At 39.2% G+C, this 13,134-nt stretch overlaps 1 protein-coding gene across 5 annotated transcripts in view; it reads left to right on the top strand.

The window, feature by feature from the left end:
- The window catches only part of NELL1 (neural EGFL like 1), a 299,225-nt gene that overhangs the window by 134,450 nt on the left and 151,641 nt on the right, over positions 1-13,134 (top strand). For all 5 annotated transcript variants that reach the window (XM_069804084.1, XM_069804082.1, XM_069804087.1 and 2 more), the window contains exon 13: positions 10,990-11,115. In XM_069804084.1, the coding sequence (XP_069660185.1) occupies positions 10,990-11,115 (126 nt within the window). The remainder of the gene's footprint in view (positions 1-10,989; positions 11,116-13,134) is intronic.

Below are 13,134 nucleotides of genomic sequence, written 5' to 3'. Positions count from 1 at the left end.
AAGGAAATGTGAGTAAAGACATCATTGACTCACTATGATGATAGTGGATATAGTAACTTGGATGCAGAGTTATTAGAAATGAAATAGTAAGGACCTGCATGTCCCAATTTCATTTTTTTTAACTGTAGCTAAACTTTGATTATGTTATCAAAGGGGAAAGCATTAAATCACCAGTTGAGTTTCATAGCCAAAAGGAAAGCAATTAAAATAAAATTTCATACTAAGTGTTGAGGGTTTCTAAGGGTTACTAAGTGAATTAGGGTTGCAGGTAAAGAATATTTTTATGATAATCTGTTGGACACCCCCCCCCCCCGCCCAACTGTTCCTCTTGTTTAGCCCACCTCAGGTTATGCCGAAGGAATGCAGTATTGTTGCAATCTCCAGACCAGAAATGCCTCTTTCAGTAACTAGTGCTATAAATCACACCTGATTACCATATTTGCTTGGATGAGAAATGCATCCTGCGCTTTTCAGTTACGTCAATTAAGGTTATGTTTATAGGGAAAAATATTTATAATATCTAAAATTAGGTGGTTTTCTTATGCTGATGTTTGCTTACTTATTTATTTTTACATTATAGATTAAATTAAATTTAAAAAGGCACAAACAATAACACTAGATTGTGTAGCAAGGATGTAGATCAAAGGTGTTTAGCATGGCTTAGAGGGATACTAGGAAAGGAACTGTTTCGCAACAATCAATAACTTTCGTACCTGAATAAGATATTTGTCTCTAATCCTCTGTGGACCCTGATTAATAGAGAATAGTCTGGACCCATGAAAATAAAATCAGTAAATCCTCTATCATGTGAAACCACCTGGTTTGGTTTGCGTGGCAGTGAAGAGGCATAGTTGCCAACGTAGCAATGGTGATGAGTCTGCCACTTTAAGTTCAATGTTTAAACATGGATTTTTCAGCAGAGTTGGATAGAGAAACGAGATGTGATGGAAACAGGTGAATAATAAATGGTTGAAAAGATGTTAAGGGAGAACATTTAGGAAAATGCAGATAGCGTTGTGAAGACCATAAATAGAGAAGACAGGGCACAGTGAGCGTTTATCAACATGGGACAATATTTTGCCATTACCTGTGTGCTGCTTTACACTGCACAAATGGTCACTGAGTGAACAAATTACGTCAGTGTGACAATGGGGGAGTATTAATTTCCTATGATTTTTTGCTACTAACATATCACGTGTCTCATTTATTATAACAAGATATATTAAAAGTCATTATAAAATGCAAGACCAGTAGTTTTTCAGGGACTGTAGGTTTTTTCAGACATGGCAAAGACACTCCCTGTGTCCCGTCCCGTTCCCCCCCCCCCCGCCAAAGAAAAAAAAACCCCAAACCCAAACCATACAGTTTTCATCAGCATTTAATTTTTCAGAGAGATACAATGTCCTTCAAAATGCCACAGTAAAAGGTTGCAGTGGGCACAGGGATTCTAGATCAATTATACGGGTAGCCTTCTACAATTTATCATTTGAAGATAGCATCTGTGTGGATTTGAAAGAGTAAGCCAGTCAATATCGCAGGACATAGAAGGAGACAAACTGGGTAAGAATATCAGGGATAAAAACAGAACAGTGAAGCAAAAATTGTGGATGATGGTATGAGACAAGTGCTGATGGTACCAGCTATTTAATGTAATTGCTCTCAGTATAGTGGCATGAAGAAAGAATTGTTCATTTTGATATAGTAATCCATTGTTCACCCTTAGCCATTAGTAAAATCAGATAGAGGGGATTGAAAAGGTAAGGTATTAGCTGAATGAAAATGGATATAGTTATTTCAATGTGTCGCATTTCTTGGCTAATGCAGGTGACTGGAAGATTAGAGAAAAACACTACTGCCCTCACCTCTTCCTTTCCCCTCTTCCCCCCATATAAGCATCCCCTGTTATCTCTAAGAATGTTTAGAAAGATTAAAACATAATGATAAATAAGGAGGTGAATCTATTCCGGAAATCTGACATTCCTTTTCCAACAGCAGTATTTATTTCATCAGTGCTTACCGAGATCCAAAAGGAGTTTCTTTCATAAGTGAAATCAAAGCCAAAGCAAGCAGGGCTTTGGGAGTACATTTATGTAATCAGTAAACTAGAGGCAGTCTTTCTAGGGAACACAGCTATTTTTGTAAGAATGAGGTGATTGTATTGCTTTGTTTTCTAATGGGCTGTAATATATTTGGGAGCAGTAGTAGCATAACCTTTTATTTGTCGTAGACTTATGTAATGGTAACTCCTACAGCCAAGCATGAAGTAGTTAGATTTAGAATGAATTCTTGTGCATTAAGAGCCTTTGAAGAAGAAAAATGGGTGAAAGAGTGGTACTAAATACTAAGGGAGAGTAGTCCAGTTAAATTTATTATATATAACTCTTCCTACTCCTGTCCCTGTAGTAATTTGTTGAGGTTTCTATCATAAGTTCTAGTCAGGGAAAAGCCGTTAACTCCCTCTGTGTCCCAGATAGGCAAATTGTATTGCACTGACGAGCACCTTATATGTAAGGGAATAGACTTTACAGACCCTCACATTCTTGTTGATCTGTATTGGATTCATTGAAAGAGCATGGCACAGATCAGACACCCTTGTCCTTATACTCTGCGTTTTAGCAAGGGAGTAATGGAGAATAGTGTCAAATTGCCGATTCCAAACTTTTAAAGCTCGCAGTTGCCTGGAGATGGGCTGTGCTGACAGACTACGACAGTATAGGTCGCAATTTACATTTTGGCTTATCAAATCGTCTTTGGTGGCAAGAAGTTGTCCCACATATGCCTTCTGATGAGCCTCGTTTTTTCACCGTCTTCTGCTCAAAAGCTAGGAGATACCCAAAACACCTCCTGCTTTAGGGAAAGATATATAGGATGCCTAGGGAGGAATGTCATCATTTTCTCACAGTCTGTTGCCTGCTGCGGGATGGAAAAAGCCGGTGGCTTTTCGTGTTTTGTGTACTGTTTCATTTCTGGTGAACTGCCAAACATGATTACTGTGGTGAATTTAAGCAGTATTTTCTTCATTGGGATACATGTCGCTATGCCCATGCAAGCATTTATTACATTTACAAGGATGAACCTTGGATACCCCAATGTTGTACTTAGCAGTTTTGTAGGAATTTTTATTTATTCCAGAATTAACATTTGGAGTGAAGCTTTAAGAAGACTTCTATTCGGAGAAAGGTAGCATGTACAAATATGATTATTTCCTAACTTTGAATAAGTATGGGTGATGGAGGAAAGAGTTTATAATGTGAACTACTGAACACAGCACCTCTAAAAAAATAATAAAAAAGATCAGGAAACGGTTTTTGAGCTGTTTTTAAGACAAAAACTAATATGAAAGAACAAGCTAACACCATCATGGGACTTACAGCTACATGGGTTTATTTCTAATTTCACATTTTTATAAGAGAAGATTTCCACATGCATCATATTTGAATTGCATTCCTTTTCTGAGTTTATCTTTTATCGTTGTCTGAATTTAACTCTTACATATTGCAGCATCTTTGGCAATATTGGCCAGAATATTGCTCTGACTATAGATACAGATAGCACAGATCCCTGCTGGCTCATTACGTAGCCCTGTTCTCGAGGGATACAGTGATAGTTCTGTAACCCATGAAATCCCCTGTGTACTCTCAACCAAAGAGTGGACGACAACTCCTGCTGAAGGCTTGCTCCTGCAAAGTTCCTAGAGCCAACAACTCCTGTATGGCCAGCACCAGCTTGTTTGGGATTAACTCCATTTTAGCTGAAGTGGTCCCATTATAATCATCAGCAGCCACATCTTACTCTTTACTCTTCAGAGGGCTTAATACAGCTTGAGAGGACATAAAAGTGTTCTTTGTTTTTTTCTGATGGACACCAGGTCATTTCCCTGAAATATAGAATTCTTTCTTGAAGTACCTGCTGGTATTCTTGAGTATGTTAAAATACCTAGGGGTGACGAAGAACCTCGCAGCCATAATGTCCATGACAGGACGTAATCAGTGTTCCTCGGAATCCATGAGTCCCTCATAGCAGAGTGTCCTCAAAGACATTAGTCTGTTTTGATTTGAGTCCAAGAGGCCAGAGAGTAGCTGGAGAGCAGAGACGGTGGCACTGACTTGGGTAGAAGTTCTGAATCCTGCTGGCCAGACAGACTCCGAAACTGCAAAGTAGCTTGCTCATTACATAGCCTCTCATAAGGCACTTAGTGGAAGAGCAAATGAAGCAGCAGCATCTTTAAAGAAAAGTCTTTACACCCACTCAGGCACACTGCTTAGTAGCCCATTCTGCTGCCGTGCATTCTGAATACAACTATCTGTATATTTTCAAAGAATAATTAGAAAGAAAAAATTAAAAGACTTGAATAATCCTGGATAAAGCAATCTTTCTTAACTTCAGTTAAGTTCTGAACACCATAGCGGCTGTTGTTATACAAGAAGAATCTTGACTTGTTTTTGCTAGTTGCTTTGGCATGTTTGAGCAAATGACTGAGCTGCTGCCGTTAGCCAAAACCTGTTCCCCCAAATATTTCATTCTGCTTTTTGTGATTATTTTTAATCTGTCTTCTCTAAGCTGCATTATCATGTGTGAATTCTGGCCACGTATTTTTTAAAATAACTTATTTGCAACTGTCAGAGATACCATCCCTAAGAGCTATAGCTGCAAACATTTTAAAAAAAGTAATATTTAGAAGTCTGTGAACATCTTCTATTAATGTATTTATCAAATGAACGCAGTCATTCACTTAGGGTTAAGAAAACATCTCCTTTCTGTTAAAAACACCGCCACATTACTTGTATTTTCTTTAATGCTAACACATCAGCGGCAGCTTTCTAACTGAGTTAAATGATCTTCTACAAAAATTTAAATTTAAATAAACTGTTTTTATCCTAAGAGATCTCAAGGCTCTTGAGGACCATCCCCCCAAACCAACCACGCAGACATTTAATAATGCATTGTAAATTGCCAGCATAACGATGGAAAGCACAAGGGAGAGTGGAACTGCAAATTTTCAGTTTCCCTGTGAGAGGAGCAGAATTTAGTAGAATAATAAAAGGAAAATCTCACTTAGAGGGACACTAGATAGTCTGGACAGCAAGCTTTAAAGAGTCTGGTGCTGTCTTTCATGATAGGGTTGTGATATTTTGAGGAATGATGACCCAAATGACTGTAGCTGAAATATCCTGGCTCCAAAGGGTTGGTCAGATCATTGGAGACTCAGGTTATGAAAAATTCTTGGGTTTTTTATTTTCTTTTTTTAAGGCAAAAAATTGTAACCTAAAGTAAAGAGATTAATGATTTGTGTGTTACTGTAAACATTAACAAGGATGGATAAGGGGAAGCTCATCTTGTACCTAGGCAATATTTTAATGTCTAAGGCTGAATTTCACCAGAGCGGATTTTGGGAAGCAACTGCTTCTCTGTATGACTGCTGGATGGACTGTTTACTAATGTAGCTGAGAAATAAGTAGGCAAGGGGTGCTAATGTGATCTTTGTTAGAGAATGACCAGTTGCTTTCTTGCGTGTGACTGGTAAAAGAATTTAAGCTTACCAGCACTGAAATACAGAAGGGGAAGGTAACTTCACTTGAGTTTTTATTTTTGTCCTCCTCAGGAATGTTATGTTAGTTTGGGGCTGGTCTTCACTGGCAAGTATGACTGTTCAAGTGTGATTTGCATGTGAGTGTGTGTTTTAAAATATTTATTTATTTGTTTGTTTGTTTAACCTGATAGTTATAGAGTTGTCATTCCTAGAGGGGCAGTGAAATTGATAGAAAGCAGATTTGGAATATTGATACTCTTGTCCCGATCGTAAAGTAGGTATATCAACGTAAAGCACTTTTACGCTGTGCCCGCAGGAAGAGGCTGCACCATTTTAATGACGCTCTAAAAGTCGAAGTGATAGTACTTCCTGATGTTATTATATTGATAGTTATTTTATTGCTCATGGATTCCCAGGTGATTTTACACCAGCCCTAGTTTATGAAGGCATTTTTAGCTAGTTGGTTATGTAATGACATTACAGTAACATTTCTGAGCCTTAGGAGAAAAGGGAAATTTTCCTTTGGCTTATCTGCTTTTGTTTGGGGTTTTTTCCCTGCCTCTGACCGGGCAGCAGCTCCGTCCTTCTAAGTCAGAGGAACAGCGAGGGCGGCCTGTGTTTGTACTGCTGCCCTGCCTTGGAGGAGATGAATCGCTATCAAGGAGTCCAAGTTGGTAAACAGTTTTAAGGTTAGCCTAAATATTTGCAGCCAATAATTAGTCTTTTCTTACTCGGGCAACTGGGGGAAGCTGAGCTGCTGCCAGCCTGCAGGGAACTGCTGACTCCTGCTGTCTAATGCTTTGTGGCTGCCTGAGGGTTGTATTGCACAATTTGAGAAGCCAACCCTGTGCTAAAGGTAAAAACCAGGTATGGGGTATGTTAGACACATGCGAAAGAAAATAGGCAGTGGGAGGGTAAAAAACAAAGGGGGGGTTAAGCAGAGCTGAAGTCAAGTGAGTCTGGCAGTGGAAAGGAGGTAAGAGCAGGAGAGGACAGAATCAGGGAGGATTTGGAGAACAAAAAGTAAATATAATGAACAAGGAGCTGCTAAGTCAGTGGAGGGAAAATAGCATGTGTTCACTTTCGCATAAGCGTACGGTGATGGAAAATTTAGGACCTCTCATATGCTCCACTGCTGTTGTGCTCCACTGTTTTGGAAACTTTGTTTATATGATTCCATCAGCTTGTGAACATATTGTAAGATTTGATATTATTTAAATAACATCACAGGTTGATTTGACATTTTTAAAAATCCTGATTATTTAGACCAGCGTTTAATAAAGTTCCAAGTCAAGGCATAGTATTAACTGGAATCAAAAGAGCGAAGGGGGATTTACCCCCCCCACTTAATAATGTTTTCTAGTTGGGAGTCATGAATTAGAGATCAGAGCTTTCTGCAAAGCCGTCCTTTTTTTTTTTTCCCTGTCTTTGATTTTCTGTCTTTGCTTCCTTACAGAGTGCTTGAAAATTAGAATTAAGTTTGGGAAAATATGCTCCTCAACCAGAAAGCGAGTAATTGGGAGATAGTTGCAAATGGAGTAATTGATTCTGATACTTAGCAGATTTCCAAATACATCATCTGTTGGTGCTCTGGAGCACTTCATAGTTTGTTTTGTGTTGATTTGAATGTTATAGTTTAGTAGTAGTTAAACTACGAAGCCCTGAACAACAGGTGATGATACTGCTAGTGTCCAAATGGATTATTATTAAATGCGTGCAAAAAGTGGTCTGGAATTCCAGAGGCAGAGTGTGCTTTGTTTCAAGATTGTTCACTCGGGGTTATTACAGGACTAACAGTTTAAAAAATAGTAGGTCCATTTTGGGTGGATGGACAAAATTCCCATCGCCGTTAACAGGAACCGTGCCCTTTTTGCAGCAGTGATTAATTTGTTTTGATGTGACTTGTCGAAGGGGACAAACATTAAAAGATGCTCTAGTTGTGATTTGGTGTCTCATTGTCATCTTTAAATATTATAAATTTTTAGCGATAAGATTCTAAGTCAGGCGTGAAAAGAATTAAGTGGTTTGTAAAGTTTGTAAAGTACATTTGCAGATGAGAAAATCTCTTTCACTGGCCACGGGTTGAACACCATTTGTATTGCCTTTCCATCCCATCTTGTTTTACTCGTCGGTTGGTATGAGGTGATCGGTGCCTGCTGTGCAGCAAAAAGCACGTCAGGCGCTAAGCTGGTAGCTCCACTGAGATACCTTTCTTGAGTTTTGTCCCAGTGTACGCACAGCATCGCTGAGTGCGCTGGCACAGATAATAAAAGATAATATATATGTAATTCCCCATAAGATCACGACCATTATTTAGAACTGTAAGGAGTAACGGTGCTAACTGATTAGCTACGGGGTAGGTGAGTACTGCGGTAAAGAGAGCTCTGTATAGGCAATGAACCCTATTTTGCTGACTGTTAAGGAAACACTTGAACCCAGTAGAATAGCACTAGCTTACCAAACCAACCCACCCTGTAATGTAGCGGTCCTTACTGAAAACTGAAGCCCCAATGTCTTTGTTGTTGCAAAGAGCTAGTTTATGTAGATGGAAGCTGGTGATATGTGAATGATCATTATGCTGTGTCAAGTCTCATTTTAAAGACCGTAAGTATACCTTTTTAAAAGAAAAACAAACTACTTCACCAGTCTAGAGAGAAACATAAATCATGTATTTTTATCACCTCAAAAGACCGCTAGAAGATGAGCTCTAATATTTCAAATGCGACAAGCAATCTATACATATGAATCACAATTTGAGTTCCATTACAACTGAGCTGATATGTACCACTGTGTGCTTTATGGATTTTACTCTAACAATATTAAGTAAAAACCCAAAGCTTTTTGTGATGAATACCTAAGCTTTTACAAGAATTTGTAGAATTGTGGTCCAGAACAACAGCTTTAGCATTGCCCTACAGGCTTTAATAAGAAAATACTGTTGCCAGTTTTGACCTCTCAATATTATTCTCTGTAAAGGAAATGTGTGTATCAGTAGAAGGCTGCTACTGCAAAAGTAAAAGAAGATGTGAAATACTGAAAAGGTTTATGGAAAATGCACCACGTAAGATTGAGAAAAAGAGTTAAATAAATGAGCAAAGTTTGAAGAGGGGTATCTTTTGTTCCTTCTGCTTCCTTTGTTAGGCCCAGTCTTTTTCTTCCTGGACTCAAGGACTTCTGCAGAAACCCAGTGTCAGTCATACTCAATTCCTCTATTTATAGTCAAGTCATCACTTGAAGTCCTTAGTCTTCTTTTGAGAATTTCTCCCACAGCGATATTTTCATATAAGTTGTGAATTTTATTTTTATCTCTGGGTATTCTCATATGTTGTCTTATGGTAAAGTGGGCCTTGCTTGCAGTAAATCAAAGTTCCTTCACCTTTAAGACTTTTAATCCTCTCCCTTCCATCTGGGGGAAGAAAGAGGAGTGATGTCCAGCGAATTCAGTGAGGAAGATGGAGGTAGAGGGTGGCGCATAAGGTTAATTTTCAGGTGAATTGGTTGCTGTTTTGACATTCTCGCTTTCTTTTCAGACATCTTTTCATTCCTTTCCCTTTTATGCTAGAAAATTATTAGATATGCAAGAACAAAACTCCTCAAAGCTATGCTCCAAAAGCCTATTAAAAAGAGGCTGCAAGCAGAACAGTGTGAACACACGTCAACACCTGAGTGTTTCCCAAGTGGCTCCAGCACTCAGTGGTGTGATAACAAGACATGTGGGAGGATTTTTCTTGGCTTTTATCTTCCATATATTGGTGCTCCTGACTTTTTAAAATTCATTTCATCAAGTGGCACTGCAACAGAAACAACAGAAATGCAGGAACGAGATAGTTCAAGGTGTTTTCAGTGGTATACAAAGTCTTTTGCCTCCAGGCCATCATTTCTAATTCAGCCGAAGTTGGCAGCAGTCAGAAATCACTGCCAACTGACAGCTGTTTGGTGGCCAACACAAAGTGATTTAGCTAGTAGATCCTACTGGACAGATGTCCGTAGTATAGAAAGTGTGAGTAGAGCTGGCATGTGTTTCATTTTCAGAGGCTGGAAAATGTGGGTGTATTTCAGCTGCAGCTACTTTGGTTTAGGAAGGTTAAACAGGATACCCGCATGTAGGCAATCAAGAACGCAGCATGTGCAAAATTAACTTCTCCCCACACTTTTTGGGGTTAAATCCTGACGTTATGGTGCTAACCCCTTGTAGCACTTCCATTGTGTCTCCATAATAAGCCCTGTGTGGTGAGGGAGAAGGGAGACGGTAGCTTGCTCTCTACAGGTGGCTGTGCAGAGGGATGCGGTGGGAGACCACACTGTGGGGTGACCAACTCATCTGTACCCCACCGGCTGAGGAAGCTCTTCAGCTGTGTTGTCAATTAATACCTTTCCCAAGTGCGAGCAATCGATAACAAGGAGAAAGTAATAGGGGGAAAAAAAATTGGTCTGACTCATCTGTCTTTGTGTGGACATATGTAACGCTAGAATTAATCTTTTGAAAACCATGAATTACTTTATGTAAAATCTGTGCTACTAAGGGGAAAAATCTGTCCTGCTGAGAAAAAAATAAAGAGAATTCTTCAGTGTAATACCTGGTTTTGTGGGGAAGGAAGGGGGAAGATTTTAACAGTTTACAATATCACAGAGCTTTGGGATATTTAAACAGGCAAGTAAATTGTAGGTTTGATTCACTGTTGTGAAAACAATTTTGAATAGTGGATTTGCAGCAGCAGTGGAGATTACTCAAGCAAACAGAGATACGGGGTCAAGTTTCTACTGCTCCTTGGTTATCTTTTTTTTCCAGTGGCGTGATGTAAAGCAGGCTTAGAATGGGTTTAGGTGACTGGCTTAATCTTCTGCTTGTGCGGGATGTGGAAGTGGCACAGGGCACTGTTCAGTAACTCCAGAAGTGTGTTTCAGGGACAGGGCATTGTCAGGGCACTTGGGTGAAGCTGGAGGGCTGGAATACTCTCTGATCAGCTCAGCGGTTGAATCTGCTATATTGCCCTGACAAACATTGCCATGTCGTATCTGTCCAGCACTGCAACTGATACTGTGCTGTGCAGAGTTACTATGCCCTCATGCTTTAGTTTACCAATGAGGCAGAGTTAGGATTTTCAGTGTTGCATACATCTGACGCTATTTTATGTGTTTGAAAACTCTGCATCAGTTTTGGTGTTTTTTTAACATTGTCATGGAAAACCCCCAAATGTATGTGTTACTTTTCCAGACTTAAAAAAATTCAGGGTTTTATGAAGAACAGTGGAAGGAACCCATTACTATGATATAAGAGTTTTAGCTCTGTTTTAAGGAATACTTTTCTGCTAAATTTGCCTTGTTCTTTAATGCTAGAGTTAAACTAGATTGCCTTTGGAGTTGTAAATGGAATTTATTTTCTCTTATTCTAATACTGTGTCATGTTATTCATTTTACTAAGCCTGACCGTAACTTTCCTCGGTGGTTCTTCCCTGCAGATATTGATGAGTGCGCTGCCAAGATGCATTATTGTCATGCCAATACTGTATGCGTTAACTTGCCTGGATCCTATCGTTGTGACTGTGTCATGGGATACGTCCGTGTGGATGATTTCTCCTGTACAGGTGAGCTCTCAGGTATACAGCGATAGTAGTGTTATACTCTGTGTTTTGTGTGTATTACTTAGCTTCTAATCAGTCCCTGTGCCGTACCGAATGGCACGTACTAGCGGCCCCTCTGCCGCCATAAAATTCAGGCACAAGTGAGGTAGGTAAATGTGGTGTGAGGTACCTTTCCTATGTATGGGCCCTCTGGGATTAACCTGGAAGGTGGCTCAAGAAGCCCTGTGGTGTGCACACTGATGCCAGCCACGACACGGTCCCTTCACGCCCCGCGGCTGGCTTGCGTGCAAGGTGCGAAGGCTGAGATCAGATCACATGTGTAGTGAGAAGAAATAACATTTTATTACCTGTGGCTTGAAACTGGTCGGTGGATTGAAATGAGGAGTTATCCAGGAGGAGAATGTAATCTGTTTCTGGACACAGCTGAGACAAATATGTAAAAGCAAACCTGAAAATGTATGAAGTCCTCAAACCCAGTTATTATGAGGTGGTTTGGAAATTGTTGTTACTAATGCTGAGAATTAATGTCTCCAGGACTACGACACGTGTTATTTAGAAAAAGAGAACAAGTGGGATAGCATTAGACAATAAATCTAGTGATTGCTTTTTAATACCTGTCAGCAAAATGAGCTCTAAAAAATTCTTAGCAGTAAGTAGGTAGGTCTCATTTCCATGTAGAGAGTTTTAAGGGACCTTCTCTGGCAATCTTGGGGAGAAGTGTGAGAAGCTGCTGAAATGCTCAGCCCAGCTATACCTAGCTGGATAACATCTTTCAATCACAACGTTCCAGAAAGGCTGATCTCGGGATTATTTTGATGGTGCACCTGTCTGGCAAAGGAGGAAAATATCAGGCAGATTTATTGAAATGGAAAGAAGTCATCTTGACACAATACCATGTTTAGAATTGTGTTGGGTGAGCTATTTTCTCAAGTGGAAAGATGGCACAGGAGTATTCAATATGAGAATGATTTCCAGCCCAGAATAATTATGTTGTAATGCACATGTTGTCCTTAGGGAAGGTCATAGAAAATGTTGACTTTCACAATGACAGCATGTCTTGTAGCTAAGATTATGTAGTTTATAAAAACTGTAGGAAAGTCCTGCCCTACCTCTTGAGAGAGGCTGATGCTAAGTAGCTGTCAGGAAACTGATTTTTGCCCAGAGAGTCATTATTTCTATGTAATCTGTGTCTTTTGAGTAAACTTTTGAGTTTTTCTTGATATTTTACAACCTGCCACATCAGAAGAGTTTCAGACCTTCGATATTGTTCTAAATGTGTGTACTGTGTGAGGTAGTGGCCTTCACAGTGATGGGGAAAGTGTTTTTGATAATCTGACGCTTGCTTTCCATATATGTGCTACTAATTTCCTAATGTTCCTTTCCTTCCAGCAAGGCACTATCATTAGGCCTGCAAATGATTTAGAAAGCAGTGTTATTTGTGATTTACAGAAAAAGTGTGAAGTAGTAGGACAAGTTGCTTGACAGTAATGGGTGAACATTCATTTCAAGTGCACGTGCAAAAAAAAATCCAGAACGGGTATAAGAACAAAGTAATAAATGAGTGAAATAGTTATTTCTTGCAGGTTTATTATCTTGCTAAAAATGACTTCTTTTTTGACATCACAGTTAAAAAGCATAGCAAGTATGTAACATAGCTGAGGAGAAACTTGGTTCATTGCCTGTTATAGCTAGACTTAAATGTATGTTACAATAATAAATGTATTTAAATAAGTGTTATGCAATAGAAGCACGAATCCTGGTTTTGTATCTTGCATTATGTTTATACAGACTTTTCCTCTCACGAATCTTAAAAAAATAACAATAATAAAAAAAATCAGGCACCAAATACTTAACTAGTTCCTCCTCATGCTGGCACCAACGTACAGCAGGCAGAAGCAAAATAGATTGTAGCTATTACTCAGTTTTGAAAATTTATTCCTCTTTATTCAAACAAAATAAATGATCAATTATCATGTTATTGAGCCATGCATTTGGGGACAAATCTGAAAGCCTGAGATGGGT

The sequence above is a fragment of the Haliaeetus albicilla genome, chromosome 16 (genome assembly GCF_947461875.1).
Source record: "Haliaeetus albicilla chromosome 16, bHalAlb1.1, whole genome shotgun sequence".
Classification (NCBI taxonomy): Eukaryota; Metazoa; Chordata; class Aves; order Accipitriformes; family Accipitridae; genus Haliaeetus; species Haliaeetus albicilla.
The sequence above is the reverse complement of the archived record's forward strand: the minus strand, read 5'-3'. Positions and strand labels throughout refer to the sequence as shown.